Source organism: Scyliorhinus torazame, chromosome 13 (assembly GCF_047496885.1).
Source record: "Scyliorhinus torazame isolate Kashiwa2021f chromosome 13, sScyTor2.1, whole genome shotgun sequence".
Lineage (NCBI taxonomy): Eukaryota > Metazoa > Chordata > Chondrichthyes > Carcharhiniformes > Scyliorhinidae > Scyliorhinus > Scyliorhinus torazame.
In genome coordinates this window covers 213,448,969-213,471,240 of record NC_092719.1, presented here as the reverse complement: position 1 = coordinate 213,471,240, position 22,272 = coordinate 213,448,969, and the positions used below count along the sequence as shown (strand labels likewise).

The 22,272-nt window shown below is 53.1% G+C and overlaps 1 protein-coding gene across 2 annotated transcripts in view; it reads left to right on the top strand.

The window, feature by feature from the left end:
• The window catches only part of LOC140388602 (plexin-A1-like), a 626,216-nt gene that overhangs the window by 102,176 nt on the left and 501,768 nt on the right, over window positions 1-22,272 (top strand). For both annotated transcript variants that reach the window (XM_072473037.1, XM_072473038.1), the window contains exon 3: window positions 10,017-10,199. In XM_072473037.1, the coding sequence (XP_072329138.1) occupies window positions 10,017-10,199 (183 nt within the window). The remainder of the gene's footprint in view (window positions 1-10,016; window positions 10,200-22,272) is intronic.

Sequence of the window (22,272 nt, the reverse complement as noted above, 5' to 3'; positions counted from 1 at the left end):
GAGAAAACGGGCGCCGATCCGTTTCTGATGCTCTGCGCCCCCCCCACAAACACATTGGTGGAATTTTCTTACGGCATAGATGACTGCCAAACCTTCTTTACCTATCGGCATCCAACAGGCTCCTGGAATAAAAGGCCTCTCCCTGCCACCTTATGCATATGGCTGGCATCTCCACATCTTATGCAGGGGTACTGCCCCGATGCCATAAGGCCATCTCATGTCGCTATTATGGGTTTATCTGGGTTAAAGTGGACAAGTCATGCCAATCGTTGTAGGGCCTGCTTCCCTTGGTCAAAAGATTTTCTTTGGGAATGTTCCCACTTCCACCTTTGGTGTTTCTTCATCTGTTGGCGCAGGGGCGCCCAAACTGTAGACAAGTCGGGTAAAAAAACGGCCATAATAGTTGACCATGCCCAAAAAGGACTACACTTCGGTCACGTTTCGTGGTACCGAGACCCCTTTCATCACCTTTACCTTGTCCTAGATTAGATATCAGCCTTTGACAGCGACTTTGAAACCTAAATATGTGACCTAATCGGCCTGAAATGTGCATTTCTCACGCTTCAGGCGTATGCCAGCATGTTTGAACCTCCTGGGGATCTCTTCCAGATCGGCAATGTGCTCTTCGGGTGTTGCCCGACATCATCTCGATACTAAGACATCGTCCAGATACATAACAACTTTTGGGATCCCTTGTAAAAGGCTTTCCGATCAAGTGCTGAAGCATAGTGCAGGCCGCTGAAATATCGAAGGGTAATCTCGTGTACAGGAATGAGCCTTTGTGCGTGTTTATGGTGACAAATTCCCTTAATTCTTCCCTCCAACTCAAACTGCTGATATTCATGATTTGGACCCAATTTAGCGTACTTGAGACCTGCTGCCAACTTGGCGTAGAGGTCCTCTATCCTAGGAATAGGATGTCTATCTACTTTAGCAGCCCTGTTCACAGTCATCCTGTAATCGCCGCAAAACGTTACTGTGCGGTCTGGATTTCACACTGGGACCATTGGTGTTGCCCATCCTGAGAGTTGTACCCAGTGAAATTATCCCCAGGTCTTCCAGACGTCTCAACTCCACTTCCACCTTTAGGTCCAGAGCGTAGGGCACCAGTCAGGTTCTATAATGTTTGGCCTTGCATCATGCTCTCAGCAGATTTTGGCCTTCACCCGTCTTGAAATGAAGAAAATGAAAAATCTTGTGCACCCCGTCCATGATGCTGAATATCTCTGACCAATTTAGCCTGATTCTCTTCAGCCAACCTCGGCCCACGAGGCTCAGCCTTGGCACTTGTATTCCGATTAAGGGCAGCTGGGTGGACTGGCGTTGCTGTGATACTGGCATTGCTATGATACTGGTGTTGACGTCATGCCCATTATCTACAGGCCCTCCCCAGTGTCAGTGGCTAAAGTGGCCAATGTACGGCTGAGATTCAAGGGTTGCAGCCGTCCCTGTAGATACTTCGATGTTTGCTCTGCTGCCACTGTGGTAGCAGCACCTGCCTCGACCTCCATATTTAACGGGCGGCCATTAACAGCAAGGACAATTTCAATATGGGATGTTTGTTTAACTTCACCGTGTCAAACTTATAGACTTCGGAATTCTTTTCTGGGTATTCCTGAACTTTGTTGACCAGAGGCGCCAACGTTTTCTTTTCGGTGTAGTCTGTCTGACTCTGCGTCTAACTTGCATGCGGCCTTTTCTATAATACTAATAATTATTATTTCTATTACATCTGAAACATTATTTCCTTATATTTGCATTTATCTTGGGGCTGATCTCCCCCACAGTGACAACAAGCCCCTAAACCTTGTGACTGCCGGTCACTCTTGCTTTTCTCAGACTCCGCTGCACCCTTACTCCAGGTGCTTCGAATGGCCGCCGTTTCCCGCCACAGCTGATTTCCTAACTTGACACGACGGTGCTTTATCAGCGCTTTCAGTGGCTTGAGCCAAATCAACCGCTTTGTCTAAAGATATTCTGGTTTCTGCCAGCAATGTCTTCTGAATATTCAAGTTATTGATACCGCAGACCAACTGGTCACGTAACATATCACTGAGGGATGGACCGAATTCTATATGGTCAGCCATCTGTTGGATCCTGGCTACAAAAGTGGATACTGTTTCTCGAGGACCCCTAATGGCTGAATGGAATTCATAGCCCTGCATGATAATGGGGATTGTAGCGGTCCCTCGCCAGTTGCCCCAATTGATCAAAGGACTTTGTGTCTGGAGGCTCCGCAGATGTTAGGCTTCTCACAAGGTTACGTGTTTGTGGGTTGGCCTGGTGCAGGGGGTGACATGGTGGCACAGTGGTTAGCACTGCCGCCTCACAGTGCCAGGGATCTGGGTTCGATTCCGGCCTTGGGTAACAATATTTGTGGAGTTTGCATGATCACCCTGTGTCTGCATGGGTTTCCTCCGGGTGCGCCGGCTCCCTCCCACAGTCCAAAGGTGTGCAAGTTAGGTGGATTGGCCACGGTCAATTGCCCCTTAGTGTCCAAAGTGAGTGGGTCAGGTGGGATTCTGGGGATAGGGAGGGTGAGAGGGGGTAGGTAGCGTGTTCTTTTGGAGGGTTGTCACAGAATCGATGGGCTGAATGGCCTCCTTCTGTACTGGATTCTAAACTGAGCGTGTCAGAACGTTTTGCTCGTCTTCTTCATTGGCGGCAAAATAGTATTGACGCCTTCCCACACATTGGCCTCAACTCTCAACCTCCAGATCAAATGGGCCGATTTTTCTCGAATAGTGGCACAGCTATTCGACTGCAGTTGGTTCTTTACCTTTTTGCAGGCCCTCTGTGAGGCCACTATTTCCTCCCCCTTCCAAAAGTCACGACTTTCCTTTCGACTGGACTCATTTATTCTCGTCGCCAATGTTGTAGCGTGAGTTAATACGAGGGGGCCGTGATAAATAATAATGGTGATTTATTAACAAAGGAAGAATCTTATATTACAGATTAACATAACTCCAACACAGGACTAGTTCCCTCGACACTCTGGCTTCCTCTCTTGATACCCCACTGCTCGGGTCTGCGCCCTAGTACCCGATAGGCTCAGGTCAACGCGCTCTGTCGCCATAGGCTCGGGCGGGACACCTGATCCTCGAAGGCTCGTCCATTAAAGGGACCACGCTACCATGAAGGGTAAACTAATTGAGATCTTTAAAATTACAAAGGGATTTGATCAGGCAGATACAAATGATCTCGAGGACATGATGGCAGAGTAGAATAAGATTCTAGAATAAGAGTTGGCAGTATCCCTGCGTTGCCTCTTTTCGGTAAGGCCCACCACACCCTGTGGAGCCCCGGGCACTTGACAGGCCAGCAGTGGGTGGCTTGAGGATTTCGGGGAACGATGTCCCACCCGTTGGGCTGGCCTCGGCTGTACTCAGCAGTGCCATTGGGGAAGCAGTGCCTTCTGCCAGGAGAGCACTAACCTGGGACCTCAGATCAAAGAAAGGCCCTGGCGTAGGTGAATGTCAGGAAGTGGGGTCAGGGGTGGCAGGGTGGGGTGGAGGGGTTCTGCAGCAAAGTCCAGAGAGGTGGCTCTCAGGGGGCCCTCCCCCTACCTTCTGACGGGGTCCCTCGACCAGGCTGCACGTGCCATTTGCTTGGGGTTTCCCCTGCATGGCGAGACGCCCTCCCCCACCCCTGGGTCCAGCGGAGACTCACACGGATGATCCCAGGAATGGTAGGCCTAACATACGATGAACGTCTGAGGATCCTGGGATTATATTCATTGGAGTTTAGGAGGTTGAGGGGAGATCTAATAGAAACTTACAAGATAATGAATGGCTTAGATGGGGTGGACGTAGGGAAGTTGTTTCCATTAGCAGGGGAGACTAGGACCCGGGGGCACAGCCTTAGAATAAAAGGGAGTCACTTTAGAACAGAGATGAGGAGAAATTTCTTCAGCCAGAGCGTGGTGGGTCTGTGGAATTCATTGCCACAGAGGGCGGTGGAGGCCGGGACGTTGAGTGTCTTTAAATAAATTGATAAATTGATAAATTGATAAATTCTTGATTTCTCGAGGAATTAAGGGCTATGGAGAGAGAGCGGGTAAATGGAGTTGAAATCAGCCATGATTGAATGGTGGAGTTGACTCGATGGGCCGAATGGCCTTACTTCCGCTCCTATGTCTTATGGTCTTATGGTCAATACCAGGAGCGGTGATATGAGGCCTTAGAAAGGGTCTCAATTGGCGGCGGGGTGGGAAGGCCGACCACAGGCCTTCCTGCCACAAGCTTGAACAGGGCGCAGAGAGCGGGGCAATAAATGTTGGCCGAGTCAGCAAAACCCACACCCTGTGAAATAATTTGAAAAAGGAACCCGACAAGGCTCTTTCGACAGCACCTTCCAAACCCGCAGACTTTACTGCCTTGGAAGAGCAGCGGACACGTGGGGACTCCACCACCTGGAGGTTCCCCTCCGAGCCACTCACCACCCTGACTTGGAAATATATCAGGCGCTCCTTCACTGTCGCTGGGGCCACATCCTGGAACTCCCTCCCTATCAGCACAGTGGGTGTGCCTACACCTCCGGGCCTGCAGCGGTTCAGGAAGGCGGCTCACCGCCACCTACTCAAGGGGCAATTAGGGATGGACAATAAATGCTGGGCCTGGCCAGCGAACTCCACATCCCGGGGAAGAATTTTTAAAAAAGATGGAGGCTTGAGAATTTGAAATCCCTCTGCGCCCACCTTCCACCTGGGGTGAGCAACAATCAGGTTGCTGGTCTACAATTCCTGGAGAGTTGGCCACCCTCCACGGTCCGCAGTTGGGCCTGATGCCTGATGTAGGCCTCGCGCCTCACGACTGGAGGTGACGCGGGTGCGAGCTACAAAATCCCAAGCTTTGAAAATGTGATCAGGGTAACCGAATCATCAATCCTGCGACTCTCCTGCCAGGTAAATCGAGTCAGCAACTTTGTGTGGGATGACTCTTTGTGTCTCTTTTGTTGAAGGCTTTACTTAACCAGCAGCCTCAGTACACGGGGTCAGCTCGTCAATGAAAAAAAAAAGCCATCAATAGTTCCATTCTTCCACTCGTGTAGGGCAAAATTTCCTTTCGTGAAGCAATTTTGTTGAATGGCTGAGATGAAACAGAATATTTGCATAGCCTGCACAAAGGCGACTCCCAGAGTACAAACACCAGAGCAGTATTTATTTAAATAATTCAGTTAGCCTATTATTGCCAAGCCCTCTGGGACTCAACATAGCGGTTCAACACTTGCTGTAATTACTGAGTTTGCATTTTCAATTATTAAGAGAATTCTATTAATCAAAATAAAAGCTCATCTTTACAGTGGCGACAGTTGTTGCCAAAAGGAGGGCATAGTCTGCGTTGAAAATATGTTATTGTCTTGGGAATGTGGAAATTAGCCACGCCTCAGAGTCAAAAGGTTGTGGGCTCCAGATTGAGTGTGGAAATCCCGGCTGATACTCCAGTGCAGTGCCCAGGGGGTGCCGCAGTGCCCGGGGAGTGCCGCAGTGCCCAGGGGGTGCTGCAGTGCCCGGGGAGTGCCGCAGAGCCCAGGGAGTGCCGCAGTGCCCAGGGAGTGCCGCAGTGCCCAGGGAGTGCCGCAGTGCCCAGGGGGTGCTGCAGTGCCCAGGGAGTCCCGCAGTGCCCGGGGAGTGCCGCAGAGCCCAGGGAGTGCCGCAGTGCCCAGGAGGTGCTGCAGTGCCCAGGGAGTGCCGCAGTGCCCAGGGGGTGCCGCAGTGCCCGGGGAGTGCCGCAGTGCCCAGGGAGTGCCGCAGTGCCCAGGGAGTGCTGCAGTGCCCAGGGAGTGCCGCAGTGCCCAGGGGGTGCTGCAGTGCCCGGGGAGTGCTGCAGTGCCCAGGGAGTGCCGCAGTGCCCAGGGAGTGCCGCAGTGCCCAGGGAGTGCCGCAGTGCCCAGGGAGTGCCGCAGTGCCCGGGGAGTGCCGCAGTGCCCAGGGAGTGCCGCAGTGCCCAGGGAGTGCCGCAGTGCCCAGGGAGTGCCGCAGTGCCCGGGGAGTCCCGCAGTGCCCGGGGAGTGCCGCAGTGCCCAGGGAGTGCCGCAGTGCCCAGGGAGTGCCGCAGTGCCCAGGGAGTGCCGCAGTGCCCGGGGAGTGCCGCAGTGCCCAGGGAGTGCCGCAGTGCCCAGGGAGTGCCGCAGTGCCCAGGGAGTGCCGCAGTGCCCAGGGGGTGCCGCAGTGCCCAGGGGGTACTGCAGTGCCCAGGGGGTGCCGCAGTGCCCAGGGAGTGCCGCAGTGCCCGGGGAGTGCCGCAGTGCCCAGGGAGTGCCGCAGTGCCCAGGGAGTGCCGCAGTGCCCAGGGAGTGCCGCAGTGCCCAGGGAGTGCTGCAGTGCCCAGGGGGTGCCGCAGTGCCCAGGGAGTGCCGCAGTGCCCGGGGAGTGCCGCAGTGCCCAGGGAGTGCCGCAGTGCCCAGGGAGTGCCGCAGTGCCCAGGGGGTGCTGCAGTGCCCAGGGAGTGCCGCAGTGCCCAGGGAGTGCCGCAGAGCCCAGGGAGTGCCGCAGAGCCCGGGGAGTGCCGCAGTGCCCAGGGAGTGCCGCAGTGCCCGGGGAGTGCCGCAGTGCCCAGGGAGTGCCGCAGTGCCCGGGGAGTGCCGCAGTGCCCGGGGAGTGCCGCAGTGCCCAGGGAGTGCCGCAGTGCCCGGGGAGTGCCGCAGTGCCCAGGGAGTCCCGCAGTGCCCGGAGAGTGCCGCAGTGCCCAGGGAGTGCCGCAGTGCCCGGGGAGTGCCGCAGTGCCCAGGGAGTGCCGCAGTGCCCAGGGAGTGCCGCAGTGCCCGGAGAGTGCCGCAGTGCCCAGGGAGTGCCGCAGTGCCCGGGGAGTGCCGCAGAGCCCGGGGAGTGCCGCAGAGCCCAGGGAGTGCTGCAGTGCCCGGGGAGTGCCGCAGTGCCCAGGGAGTGCTGCAGTGCCCGGGGAGTGCCGCAGTGCCCGGGGAGTGCCGCAGTGCCCAGGGAGTGCTGCAGTGCCCAGGGAGTGCTGCAGTGCCCGGGGAGTGCCGCAGAGCCCAGGGAGTGCCGCAGTGCCCAGGGAGTGCCGCAGAGCCCAGGGAGTGCTGCAGTGCCTGGGGAGTGCCGCAGTGCCCAGGGAGTGCTGCAGTGCCCAGGGTGTGCCGCAGTGCCCAGGGAGTCCCGCAGTGCCCAGGGAGTCCCGCAGTGCCCAGGGAGTGCCGCAGTGCCCAGGGAGTGCTGCAGTGCCCGGGGAGTGCCGCAGTGCCCGGGGAGTGCCGCAGTGCCCAGGGAGTGCCGCAGTGCCCAGGGAGTGCTGCAGTGCCCGGGGAGTGCCGCAGTGCCCAGAGAGTGCTGCAGTGCCCAGGGTGTGCCGCAGTGCCCGGGGAGTGCCGCAGTGCCCGGGGAGTGCCGCAGTGCCCGGGGAGTGCTGCAGTGCCCGGGGAGTGCCGCAGTGCCCAGGGAGTGCTGCAGTGCCCAGGGAGTCCCGCAGTGCCCGGGGAGTGCCGCAGTGCCCGGGGAGTGCCGCAGTGCCCGGGGAGTGCCGCAGTGCCCAGGGAGTGCTGCAGTGCCCAGGGAGTGCCGCAGTGCCCAGGGAGTCCCGCAGTGCCCAGGGAGTGCCGCAGTGCCCAGGGTGTGCCGCAGTGCCCAGGGTGTGCCGCAGTGCCCGGGGAGTGCCGCTGTGCCCAGGGAGTCCCGCAGTGCCCGGAGAGTGCCGCAGTGCCCAGGGAGTGCCGCAGTGCCCGGGGAGTGCCGCAGTGCCCAGGGAGTGCCGCAGTGCCCGGAGAGTGCTGCAGAGCCCGGGGAGTGCCGCAGTGCCCGGGGAGTGCCGCAGTGCCCAGGGAGTGCTGCAGTGCCCGGGGAGTGCCGCAGTGCCCGGGGAGTGCCGCAGAGCCCAGGGAGTGCCGCAGTGCCCGGGGAGTGCCGCAGTGCCCGGGGAGTGCCGCAGTGCCCAGGGAGTGCTGCAGTGCCCAGGGTGTGCCGCAGTGCCCAGGGAGTCCCGCAGTGCCCAGGGAGTGCCGCAGTGCCCAGGGAGTGCCGCAGTGCCCAGGGAGTGCCGCAGTGCCCGGGGAGTGCCGCAGTGCCCGGGGAGTGCCACAGTGCCCAGGGAGTGCCGCAGTGCCCAGGGGGTTCCGCAGTGCCCGGGGAGTGCCGCAGTGCCCAGGGGGTGCCGCAGTGCCCAGGGGGTGCCGCAGTGCCCAGGGGGTGCCGCAGTGCCCAGGGGGTGCCGCAGTGCCCAGGGAGTGCCACAGTGCCCAGGGAGTGCCGCAGTGCCCAGGGGGTGCCGCAGTGCCCAGGGAGTGCCGCAGTGCCCAGGGGGTGCCGCAGTGTCAATGCTGGTATCTTTCAAAAGAAACCTTAAATAAAACCCTTCCTACACCATTGGGTGGGCAGAATTGGTTGTGCAGCAGTATTTTGAAGAGTGATGGGGTGTTGTTACTGCCTGTTTAATATTAATAACCATATGCACATGTTTAAAATCAACCATGATCTGACTGAATAGCAGAGCAGACTGGGGGGGCCGAATGGCCTACTCCAGCTCGTAATTCCTATATTTGTAAGTTTGTATGTTGGTATCATGAGATTGAGAAGGGAGTTATATAAATTACAAATCTCAGACGGCACGGTGAGGCAGTGGTTAGCACTGCTGCCGCATGGCACTGAGGACCCGGGTTCGATCCCGGCCCCGGGTACCAGTCCGTGCAGAGTTTGCACATTCTCCCCGTGTCTGCGTGGGTCTCTCTCTTCCCCCCCCCCCGCCCCCCGCCCCCCACAACCCGATGATGTGCAGGGTAGGTGGATTGACCACGCTAAATTGCCCTTTAATTGGGAAAAAAAGAATTGGGTTCTCTAAATTTATGTCAAAAAAATATGTATATAAATGCAAACCTTTCTTTCTCGGGAATAGAGGTCGATTGTCAATTGGACCAAATTATTCTGGAAAACCTTTTCGCCTGAGTTGTCTAGGAAGGTGGAAAATGGTGGCATTGTGATCATGTCACTGGACTAGGTAGTCCAGAGGCCCAGGCGAACCCTGGAGGCATGGGTTCAAATCCCACTGAGGCAGCTGCTGGAATTTGAATTCAGTTAATAAATCTGGAATATAAAACCCATCTCAGCGATGGTGACCCTAATGCCCTTGAGGGAAGGAATTCAGCCCTCCTTATCTGGTCTGGCCTACATGTGACTCCAGAACCACAACAATGCAGTTGACTGGCCCTTTGAATTTGGCCCAGCAAGATGCTCAGTTCAAGGGCAAGTGGGGATGGGGAACAAATGCTGACCTTGCCCAGCGCCGCCCACGTCCCAAATGCTGACCTTGCCCAGCGCCACCCACGTCCCAAATGCTGACCTTGCCCAGCGCCGCCCACGTCCCAAATGCTGACCTTGCCCAGCGCCGCCCACGTCCCAAATGCTGACCTTGCCCAGCGCCGCCCACGTCCCAAATGCTGACCTTGCCCAGCGCCGCCCACGTCCTAAATGCTGACCTTGCCCAGCGCCGCCCACGTCCCAAATGCTGACCTTGCCCAGCGCCGCCCACGTCCCAAATGCTGACCTTGCCCAGCGCCGCCCACGTCCCAAATGCTGACCTTGCCCAGCGCCGCCCACGTCCCACGAAAGAATAAAGAAAAAAATATTTGAAAATCAGTTCACTCGAAAAAAAAAGGTGTCTGAACGATGTGACGGAAAGGCTTTAGCGGGCATGGATAAGGTCGAACTGCCTTTTATATAATGATCTCTGGTGTCCATGGAACATTCCGAAGCGTTCCGTTACCAATGAATCTCTTTAGATGAGCCGTTAAGGTCAATGGTCCTGAATGCAGCAGCCACACTGGGGGTACACAGCAGGATTCCAAAGGGAGCTGAATGACCTGTTTGTCTGTTTTGGCGATGAGGTTCGAGAGAGGATGTTTGTTGGGCAGCATCCCTCTTCGAGTAGTGTCCGGGATCCTTTTACACCTCCTCCCCCAGCAATGGAGAGGAATTGGGAGTTTAACCCGGCTCGGGGGTGGGGTGGGCGAACACCACAAGACGGGGTCGGACGATTATAATCATCAATTTATTTTTTTGTCTTGTTTTACAGCCTTTGCAGATTGATGACAATTTCTGTGGGCAGGACTTCAACCAGCCGTTGGGTGGGACGACCCTGGTGGAGGGGATCCCGCTGTTTGTTGACAAGGAGGATGGCATGACCTCCATTGCTGCCTATGAGTACCGGGGTCACACAGTTGCCTTTTTTGGGACCAGAAGTGGGAAGATGAAAAAGGTAAGCTCTTCTTCAAAATCTCATTGAGTCTTGAAACCGAGTTTGTGTTCCCAGCTTGAAGCCAGCTTAGTGGCCGTGAGAGGACTTGTGTTTGACGGAGGGACTTCAGGTTGGTTTGGGTGGTGTTTGGAGTGGTGGTCAAGTACCCTCTGGCTGTGCAATTGGGTTGCCAACTCTGCTTGGATATATTCCTGGAGGCCTCATCATATGGTCCAAATCCCACCCGAACATTCTTGCCATCGCTCACCCGACATGTCCATCCGCATGGTGTCCTGCTTGCCCGACAGCCAATTGGAAAGCAGCCAGGCTCTTCACTCCCTGAGTGGACAGACTGTCAAACGACCATTTTATCTCATCTGTTAATATTTTGGTAACTAACGTTCAAAAATGAAATATCGGAACTTGAATTTTGCTGAAGAAATTGACGTGCCTCAACCAATGAGTTTTTTTAAAAAAATTCCAATTAAGGGGCAATTTAGCGTGGCCAATCCACCTACTCTGCACGCCTTTGGGTTGTGGGGGTGAAACCCCCGCAGTCATGGGGAGAATGTGCAAACTCCACACGGACAGTGACCCGGGGCCGGGATCGAACCCGGGATCTCGGCACCGTGAGGCAGCAGTACTACCCACTGCGCCACCGTGCCGCCCTTAACCAATCGGAATTTACTTGCCAACCAATCAGCACCCTTTTCTTATGCAGTATAAATTGTTGATCCCTTTGAGATTTGGTATTCTTGTGTCTGTCCTGATGAGTTCAAGGCGAAAAACTTTGGCAGCATGTCTCTTTTCTCAACAATATTCAAGATGAATAAAGATTAAGCAATCTAAACCGCCGCCCCCCCCCAAATCACCCCACCCCCAATGATATTTCTGCCGGGTTCTTACTCCTGGCAGTATACTGAAGTTGAATCTTTAATTCCGGGAAGCACCAGGCCAAGCTGGGAGAGTTGGCAACCCAAGCTGTGCAGAGTGCCAAACGCTCTTGATAATCTGAACCTGTGGGCGTTGTCGACTTGAAGATGACTTGGTTTGTTCGAAGGTTCCGGCTGGAAGAGCCCCGATAGGCTAATCGGGGATGGCTGGACTTGAGGCCGTTATCAGAATGTGTTTTGTGCATTTGCTGAGGAGGTGGCACTATCAGCCAGTGTGCTTCACCCCGCCCCCCCCCTCACTGTGTGTTGTTGCTGTCCTGTCACCGACAGCTTGGTTGGGTGAGAGTCTGGAGGAGACTGGTTGTGTCGGCCTTGCGTTGGGATGCTGAACTCCTGATTTAATTACAGGACCGTTGCATTTTCCACAAATAAAACATTATTGAGGTGACTTGACTTTGAAAACATAACAAATAACCGTTGGAGTGGACCATTCGGCCCCTCGATCCTGCGCCAGCATTCAGTAAGATGTCCAATCTTCTACCGCAACATTGCCATCCTGCACTATCCCCATAGCCCTCCCCCCCGAGTGAAGAAATCTATTCTGGTCTCAGGTTTCAATGGCGGCCTTCTTATCCTGAGGTTAAAAACTAATTGTGTTTTCTCTGATGATTCTTGTTGCAATGGAGCTGCTGAAAAGGTTTTGGAACTGGCTCCTGGTCGCATTTGCTGGTGTCCCAAAGAACAAAGAAATGTACAGCACAGGAACAGGCCCTTCGGCCCTCCAAGCCCGTGCCGACCATGCTGCCCGACTAAACTACAATCTTCTACACTTCCTGGGTCCTTATCCCTCTATTCCCATCCTATTCATGTATTTGTCAAGATGCCCCTTAAACGTCACTATCGTCCCTGCTTCCACCACCTCCTCCGGCAGCGAGTTCCAGGCACCCACTACCCTCTATGTAAAAAACTTGCCTCGTACATCTCCTCTAAACCTTGCCCCTCGCACCTTAAACCTATGCCCCCTAGTAATTGACCCCTCTACCCTGGGAAAAAGCCCCTGACTATCCACTCTGTCTATGCCCCTCATAATTTTGTAGACCTCTATCAGGTCCCCCCTCAACCTCCGTTGTTCCAGTGAGAACAAACCGAGTTTATTCAACCGCTCCTCATAGCTAATGCCCTCCATACCAGGCAACATCCTGGTAAATCTCTTCTGCACCCTCTCTAAAGCCTCCACATCCTTCTGGTAGTATGGCGACCAAAATTGAACACTATACTCCAAGTGTGGCCTAACTAAGTTTCTATACCGCTGCAAATGATGCACCCCAGGTGGGTGACGCAGGAACACAGGGACGAGGGATTAACCGTCCCAAGGATGGGATCTTGGAAACGGCCTATCCTGCACTGAGGTGTGAGGGCCTTACCCTGTTGGGTCTCAGCCACTCTCTCAATCCTGTAATGAGAGGATCGCCTTTTACTGAAAATGCCCAGCAAACCATTTTGTGTTTTGAAAGGTGTTTGTGCGATATATAATTTGTGTTGAAGTGGATGGAATTGCTCATAATTTAATGTTGGGAAAGTAACGTGCAGCCATTGTCTCTCCCTCGTTCTGTGGGACTGACTACTTAAAATGCATCAGGTGGGCAGGTAACTCAGATGTTTTTTTAAAAACCTCAGTGTCATTTTCATCCTCCAGTGGTTTGCTGATCAGTTCCTGAGTTAGTGCGTCGTGTCCCATCTCAAGAAGGGGAGCGGTGACATTAGTGGTGTTGTCACTGGGCTAGTAATCCGGAGGCCCAGGGTAACAGATGCTCCGGGGACACAGCAACTGGACGAATTTGAATTCCGTTGTTACACCTGGAATTAAAAGCTAGTCGTAAAAACTCATCTGATTCACTGACGCTTGGGAGGGGAGGAAATCTGTCGCCCTTGCCGTTGCCTGGTCTGGTCTACATGTGACCTACAGCAATGTGGTTAACTGCCCCTTTGAAATGGCCTAGCCACTTGGGTCAAGGGTAATTAGAGATGGGCCTTGCTAGAGATGCCCACATCTCGTTGGGGGAGGGGGGGGGGTTCCGGGACAAGTATCATCCAGTTGAGGAATGAGTATTTTTGTTTTCCAATTGGCAGTACATCACAAGTATGTATTTGCTAATGGCTGGAGCTTGGGGCAGTTCAGGTGGTGAAACTTCTAGGAATACATTAAATCACAGTTGGCAACCCTACACTGAAGGCTGTGAACAGAGAGGCCGTTGGGAGTTGGTGGTGATTGAGAAACACGTCATCTTTCTTTGATAAAGATGGCCCCAGGTTGGTGGGTTGAGGTCATTGTCTTCAATTATGGGTCCACTGAGGGTCAAGGTTAGAATTGCTCTCTGGGTGAACTATCCCCAGCGTAGTTTCCTCCCAATGGTTGAAGCTCGTCTGGAGAATAAATCCCTTCATGCTTCTCGTAACAGTCAGAGGCGGAATAGTTCTGGTTCTTGGTTCTGGGATGATCTCTACATTAAGGATGATGCCAAAGTCATGGAGAGGATACAGCATAGATTAGCACAGACTACAGGCACCAGACCAGAGACGGTTGAGCAGATCGAAAAAAAGGATAAATGGAGGAAAGCTATTTCTTCCAACAAGTATTGAGTGAGAACAAATAGGAGCATTCTGAGAGTTTAGGATTTTTATTTCTTTTTGGGATTTGGGTATCACTAGCTAGGCCGGTATTTATGGCCTATCCCAAATTGCCCTTAAGAAGGTGGTGGTGAGCAGCTGTCTTGAACCGCTGTAGTCCATTAGCGCAGGTACACCCACAGTGCTGTTAGGCAGGGAGTTCTCAAGATTTGAACCCAGCTTGCTGCCCTTGTCATTCTGGACGGTCGAGGTAGCAGCTTTGGAAGGTGCTGTCAAAGAAGCGTTGGTCAGTTGCTTGCGGTGCATCGTGTAGATGGTACACACGGCTGCCGCTGTGCGTCGGTGGTGGAGGGAACAAATGTTTTTTAAGCTGGTTGGTGAAGTACCGATCAAGGGAACTGCTTTGTCCTGGATGGCGTCAAGCATCTTTCCTGTCCCAGCTGAAACAACAGTGCGGATTGCTAGAATGTAACACGCCCTGTCAGAAAACAGCAGTGGAAGCAATTGCTTTTCAAAGGGGAGTGGATAAATATTTGAGGAATTTGAAAGCGTCGGAAAATGTAGACAAATAGGATGAAATGCTCGGCTTTCAGCGAGCTTGCAAAGGCCACAGTGGGCTGATGGGCCACCGCTTGCTTGCCATTGTCGTGTTATGTCCTCTGGGATAACACTGGCTGCAACTGGATGCAGCTTTAACCAAAGGATACTCCAGACCTTGAAGTTAGTTCAATCTGATTTATTGAACCAGTAGCACAGTTAGCACAGTTCTCTGTGAGTTCGACTCTCTGCTAACCTAAGTGTGGTTACTCTGTCTGACTGGACCAGACTAGCTCTTAGCCACGTGCTGGAGGTGTGATACTGTACATACACCCTGACTCACTCTCTAGATGTTCATCAGTGGAAGGACGCGGAGTGTGAGTGCCTCGTGTCTTTTATAGTCAGATCCCACCCCTGAGTATCCTGTCTGCTCATTGGTCATGTCCTGTTCTCTGTGTTCATTAGCTGCCTGTCTGTGCCAGTCTGTATATCATTATCTGCATGTCTGCACATCATAACACCATAATGGTCTCCAATTGCACTTGATATATTTATATATTCTCAGCTGGGAGGTGCAGATGGTAAGATTATTTTGAGTTAGTCCCTGTGGTGTCAATTTGCCTTGTTTTACACAAACGCACTCTGCTCCCCGCATCACCCACAGAACTCGGCGCTCAGATCAATCTGCTTGCCGTGACTGGGCCCGGGCCTTTCTTCTGGGGAAACGAAAGGAACGATTCCTGTGGGTTTGGGGAGGTGGCTGAACTGAGGCTGTTGAGACTGAGTGCCTGGATATGAGGCCTCAAGCTTGCAGACCGAAAGGATTTCAGGCCCCCGACTTGTGCACGGGGAGTCGGTTTTGCAAGCCTTGAGCCTGCACAGGGCGGGTGGCTGAAGTTCAGGCCCCACCCATCCAGGCCTGTGGGAGGTGGTGTGTTGGGTTGCTGGGCTCCAGGCCTGTGGAAGGTGGGTGTTGGGTTGCTGGGCTCCAGGCCTGTGCAAGGTGGGTGTTGGGATGTTGGCCTCCAGGCCTGTGGAAGGTGGGTGTTGGGTTGTTGGCCTCCAGGCCTGTGGGAGGTGATGTGTTGGGTTGTTGGCCTCCAGGCTAGTGCAAGGTGGGTGTTGGGTTGCTGTGCTCCAGACCTGTGGAAGGTGGGATTTGGGTTGCTGGCCTCCAGGCCTGTGTGAGGTGGTGTGTTGGGTTGCTGGCCTCCAGGCCTGTGGGAGGTGGTGTGTTGGGTTGCTGGGCTCCAGGCCTGTGGGAGGTGGTGTGTTGGGTTGCTGGGCTCCAGGCCTGTGGGAGGTGGTGTGTTGGGTTGCTGGCCTCCAGGCCTGTGGGAGGTGGTGTGTTGGGTTTCTGGGCTCTAGGCCTGTGCAAGGTAGGAGTTGGGTTGCTGGGCTCCAGACCTGTGTGAGGTGGTGTGTTGGGTTGCTGGGCTCCAGGCCTGTGTGAGGTGGTGTGTTGGGTTGCTGGGCTCCAGGCCTGTGTGAGGTGGTGTGTTGGGTTGCTGGCCTCCAGGCCTGTGTGAGGTGGTGTGTTGGGTTGCTGGCCTCCAGGCCTGTGGGAGGTGGTGTGTTGGGTTGCTGGCCTCCAGGCCTGTGGGAGGTGGTGTGTTGGGTTGCTGGGCTCCAGGCCTGTGCAAGGTGGGTGTTGGGTTGCTGGGCTCCAGGCCTGTGTGAGGTGGTGTGTTGGGTTGCTGGGCTCCAGGCCTGTGGGAGGTGGTGTGTTGGGTTGCTGGGCTCCAGGCCTGTGTGAGGTGGTGTGTTGGGTTGCTGGCCTCCAGGCCTGTGGGAGGTGGGTGTTGGGTTGCAGGCCCTGAGCTTTAGGCTTTAAGGTGCTGACCTTTTCCCTGAGTCTGCATTTTCCAGAATGATCAGCTTGGGCTGTTTTACACTGGACAGCGTTTGACTTGCCGAGCCCATTTCCAGGTGTTTTTTTTTCAATGGTTTACTTCGGTTAAAACATTTTCTTAAAAATGACATTAGAGATAATTGAAGCCAGTTTGCCTTTTGCTGGCCTGGTCGGGATAGCTGGAAAACGGTTATCACCATGAACAAAAATAGATGTGTCAGTGCATTCCACACAAGCCGCATCCCTCTATCATAATCGTGCATCTTATGCAGTAATACATCGCAATCCTCGCGCACGCTGAGTGAGGCCTTTGTTTCGGAGCCCCCGGTTAATGGCGCACCATTGCCGCAGGCTATTCCTCTGAGCAGCCGGCCCCTGGGTGGTACTTGGTAACCCTGGTGTTGAACTGAGATGATTTGCTAATGCACGGGGGGATTGAGGCAGAGTCAACGGTGCGTTTGGTGATGTTATTGGACCAGTAACTCGGAGAGCCTCAGTCCAGCTTCGCCAGGGTGGTATGAGAATCTGGAAGTGTGAAGGTAGCCGGAGAGCCAGGTTGGATTATCGGGAAGACCCAACACGCATCCTTTAGGGAGGGGAAACTATCGGCCTTACTCACTCTGTCCCGAGAAATGTCACTCGGGTCCCAACAACACCTCGTAAGATGCCTGATTACGCCAAAGCTCGCGGGCTGCGTTCAGGAAGGCAGCCGGACACCACCTTCACGAGGCGATAATCTGAGATGGGTAATAAACAGCAGCGGCTCCCGCAGGCCACAGGTGAGTTTTTTAAAAAAACAATACAGGTAACATTTTACAACACAGGCGGTGGGTTAGCACTGCTGCCTCACAGCGCCAGGGACCCGGGTTCAATTCCAGCCTCGGGTTACTGTCTGTGTCGGCGTGGCTTTCCTCCGGGCGCTCCGGTTTCCTCCCACGGTTCAGAGGTGCGCAGGTTAGGCGGATTGGCCGTGCTCAATTGCCCTTAGTGTCCAACGGTGGGGTTAGGTGGGGTTGCGAGGATGGATAGGGCGGAGGGATTGGGCCGAGGTAGGTGCTCTTCAGGCGGGCCGAGTGGCCTTCTGCATTGTGGGAATTCTATGAACTCTGAAAAGGGGTTATTAAGGATTTGGGGGGGGGGGGGGGGGGGGGGTGGTGGGGGGGGGGGGGGGGGGGGGGCGGGGGAGATGGGGGATGGTGAGCTACTAAGATGGGTTGGTTTCTTTGACAAGTACAAAGGAACTTTCTACCTTTTAACATGTGAATAGATAACGACGTGTTGTAGATAAAGTGCAGCATCTGCATCAGTGGCCGGTGAAAACCAACGTGTTGAGTGCCGGCTATTGATTGGCATTAAGTTTGATTTGGCTTCCCAGCTTCTGGCGAGTTCAAATCCCGCTGTCGCTGTTTGAGAATCGGGAAGGGAGGGTCAAAGCTGGTGTGAGTAAAAATGACCCACAAAGCTTTTGATTGTCACCTTGAGAGCGGGACCCACTGGTTAATTAATGTCCCTTGAGTGAAAGGAAACCTGATTACCCTGTTTGGGCCTATACGGGACTCCTCCCCACACCAAGGCGGTTGACTGCAGACTGCCCTCTGAAGTGGCTCCAGCTGTATCAGGAAAACTAGCAATGATTCTGGAAGAAGGCCCTCACCAACTTCTCAAGGCACAACCAAGGGGTAGCAATAAATACCAGTCTTGCTGGTGACGCTGGCAACCCTGAGAATTAATTAAAGGAAGCTCTGAGGGAAAAGGGAGTGGCCCTAATAGATACATAAATAGATACATAGAAGATAGGAGCAGGAGGAGGCCTTTTGGCCCTTCGAGCCTGCTCCGCCATTCATCACGATCATGGCTGATCATCCAACTCAATCGCCTAATCCTGCTTTCTCCCCATAGCCTTTGATCCCATTCGCCTCAGTGCTATGTCTAGCCACCTCTTGAATATATACAATGGTATGGCATCTACTATTTCCTGTGGTAATGAATTCCACAGGCTCACCACTCTCTGTATGCAGAAGTGTCTCCTCATCTCTGTCTGAAATGGTTTACCCTGAATCCTCAGACCGTGACCCCTGGTTCTGGACACACCCATCATCGGGAACATCTTCCCTGCATCTATCCTGTCTAGTCCTGTTAGAATTTGATAAGTTTAGGGCAGCACGGTGGCGCAGTGGTTAGCACTGCTGCCTCACGGCGCTGAGGTCCCAGGTTCCATCCCGGCTCTGGGTCACTGTCCATGTGGAGTTTGCACATTCTCCTCGTGTCTGCGTGGGTTTCGCCCCCACAACCCAAAGTTGTGCAGGGTAGGTGGATTGGCCACGCTACATTGCCCCTTAATTGGAAAAAATGAATTGGGTACTCTAAATTTATTTAAAAAAAGAATTTGATAAGTGTCTATGAGATCCCCCCTCATTCTTCTGAACTCCAGCGAGAACAATCCCAACCTCGTCAATCTCTCCTCATATGACAGTCCCACCATCTCTGGAATCAGCATTTGATTTGATTTATTATTGTCACATGTATCAGTATACATGAAAAGTATTGTTTCTTGCATGCTTTACAAACAATGCAAACCGTACATAGGGAAGGAAGGAGAGACTGCAGAATATAATGTTACAGGTATAGCTAGGTGTAGAGAAAAGATCAACTTAATACGAGGTAGGTCCATTCAAAAGTCTGATGGCAGTAGGGAAGAAGCTGTTTTTGAGTCGGTTGGTACGCGACCTCAAACTGTGGTATCTTTTTCCTGACGGAAGAAGATGGAAGAGAATACGTCCAGGGTGCGTGGGGTCCTTAATTATGCTGGCAGCCTTTCTGAGGCAGCGGGAATTATATCAAGTCAATGGATGGGAGGCTGGTTTACGTGATGGACTGGGCTACATTCACAACCTTTTGTAGTTTCCTGCAGTCTTGGGCAGAGCAGGCTCCATACCAAGCTGTGACACAACCAGAAAGAATGCTTTCTATGGTGCATCTGTAGAAGTTGGTGAGGGTCGTAGCTAACATGCCAAATCCCCTTTGGTAAACCAAAAGGTTTACCTTCTGGTAAACCTTCGCTGCACTCCCTCGAGAGCAAGAACATCCTTCCTCGGAAAAGGAGACCAGAACTGCACACAGTCTTCGAGGTGTGGCCTCACCAAGGCCCCTGTATAATTGCAATAACACATCCCTGCTCCTGCACTCGAAATCTCGCAATGAAATACAGCGATGGGCAACTTCGGCGAGTCAGGCCTTCATCTCAGTGGGCCACAGGATTGAAATCGAGCTTGTTCGCTCACCGCGACCCCATGAATAAGATTAAATACATTTAATACACGCCGAGTATTTCATAATGAGTTATACAAATGAATGCTTAATCATTTGTATATTAATAGAACTGTCATCAACTTCTAACGGTAAAAACAAAATAAATATTTATACTTTGGACAGTGAGTGCTCGGTCAGAGTGTTTTGAAGGCCTTTGTAAAATGCGTTGTGTTTGAAATGTGATTGATATGAGCTTCCAGCAGTAGAAACTCTTTAATAATTCCTGTGAATCCTGTTCTGAGCACATTGTCTTCAGCGTTGTGATGAGAAGCTCTCGGGACGGTGTGCCGTGTGTACAAATCAGATTTCATTACAGTTATTATGTGCCCACATCCGATGAGGCTGCTTTAACCTTGAGTATCACAGTTGCCCTCGCTGTCCTCTGGGTGTGTATCGATGCTTTTAATCCAGCGAGTGATGTGACCAACCTGCCACGGGTTTCTAATCCTCTTGGAAGGCGTTCAAGTCTGTTGTAAAACTGTTGGCTCACTGGATAGTTGATATCGCTTTGGAAACCAATTACCTTAAAAGGGCTGATTGAGCTCCCATGGCACCAAGATGTGCGGCTTTAAATGTGTCTCTTAACCACAGCGTTTCGCGATGAACTGATCGAATGGGCTGTTTAGCCCAGGGCCCCTCTGTGCTCTTGGGTGGATGTACAAGGCTGCATGCTGATTCTTCCGAACAAGAGCAGAACACTTCTCCCTGGTGTCCCGTGACATTATTTACCTCTGCACCTAACATCACTGAAGCAGATCATCACGTTTTCTGTTTGTGGGAGCTTGCTGTGCACAAACTGGCCGTTGCACGTTCTACTTTACAAGAGTGTTGTCTTCTTTTTTAAATTTACAGTGCCCAATTCATTTTTCCCAATTAAGGAGAAATTTAGCGTGGCCAATCCATCTACCCTGCACATCTTTGGGTTGTGGGGGCGAAACCCACGCAAACACGGGGAGAATGTGCAAACTCCACACGGACAGTGACCCAGAGCCGGGATCGAACCTGGGACCTCGGCGCCGTGAGGCAGCAGTGCTAACCCACTGCGCCGCCGTGCTGCCCTCAAGAGCGTTTTCTTTGGCTGTAAAATACTTTGGGCCTCCCTGAGGTGGTGAGAGGTGCTGTGCAGAGAGATTGAGTCAAAAAGCAGAGAGGTTACGTTAAGCTTGAGTTGCACCGTGGTTGCACCACTCTTGGAGCACTGTGAACTGCTCTGACCTCTATTATAACAAGGGTCCGAAGGCCCAGGAGAAGGTGCAAATGAAGATTTATAGAATCATAGAATTTACAGTGCAGAAGGAGGCCATTCAGCCCATCAGGTCTGCACCGGCCCTTGGAAAGAGCACCCTACTTAAGCCCCACCCCTCCAACCTATCCCCGTAACCCCACCTAACCTTTTTTGGACAGTAAGGGCAATTTAGCACGGCCAATCCACCTAACCTGCACATCTTTGTGACTGTGGGAGGAAACCGGAGCACCCGGAGGAAACCCACGCACACACGGGGAGAACGTGCAGACTCCCCACAGACAGTGACCCAAGCCGGGAATTGAACCTGTGACCCTGGAGCTGTGAAGCAACCTTGCTAACCACTGTGCTACCGTGCTGCTTGACAAAGACGATACCAGAGCTGGTAGTTAAAACTGAAGAGGGCAGTTGAAGGTTCTTTTCTTCAGAAAGAATTTCGAAAGGTGAAAATAGCTGGAAATGCTCAACAGGTCGGACAGAGTGTGTGGAGAGAAGAGCAGAGTTCATGTTTCAGGTCGACGCACTTTCATCGGCACGGAATATATGTCCGTGTGGAGTTTGCACATTCTCCCCAAGTTTGCGTGGCTTTCGCCCCCTCAACCCAAAGATGTGCCGGGTAGGTGGATTGGCCACATTAAACAATAAAGATTATCATATTATTTAGAAGAATGAGGGGGGATCTTATAGAAACATATAAAATTATGAAGGGAACAGATAGGATCGATGCGGGCAGGTTGTTTCCACTGGTGGGTGAAAGCAGAACTAGGGGGCATAGCCTCAAAATAAGGGGGAGAGGATTTAGGACTGAGTTGAGGAGGAACTTCTTCACCCAAAGGGTTGTGAATCTGTGGAATTCCCTGTCCAGTGAAGCAGTCGAGGCTACCTCGTTAAATGTTTTTAAGGCAAAGATAGATAGATTTTTGAACAGTAAAGGAAGAAAAGGTTACGGTGAGCGGGCGGGTAAGTGGAGCTGAGTCCACAAAAAGATCAGCTATGGCCCTATTGAATGGTGGAGCAGGCTCGAGAGGACAGATGGCCTACTCCTGGTTCTAGCTCTTATGTTCTTTGCTCTCTTTATGTTTTGTTTTTTCCCTAAATTTAGAGTACCCAATTCATTTTTCCCAATTAAGGGGCAATTTAGCGTGGCCAATCCGCCTACCCTGCACATCTTTTGGGTTGTGGGGGCGAAACCCACGCAGACACGGGGAGAATGTGCAAACTCCACACGGACAGTGACCCAGGGCTGGGATCGAACCTGGGACCTCGGCGCCGTGAGGCAGCAGGGTTAACCCACTGCGCCACCGTGCTGCCCCTCTCTTTATGGTTGACCCTTTTAATGCCTCTGGATTTGGTCTGGAAGTCCGTTCAGTTGGAAAAGCTGCAGCGGTAGACCCACCACAACCTACTTGGGACAACTAGAGATAGGTGATAATCACCAGCGTCCCCTCCAGTCCCCGAAAACATGTCAAAACCAAAGTCAGTGGAGGCTTGCCCACGATACTGTAGATGTAAGAGCCGATGGTGCAGGGGGCGTATTGTGTATTCCCTCCATTATAACACTTGACTGTTTAAAAATGCGCCTTGACCTGTGACTGACCTGGAATGGGAAACACCAGCCTTGCAACAACTAAA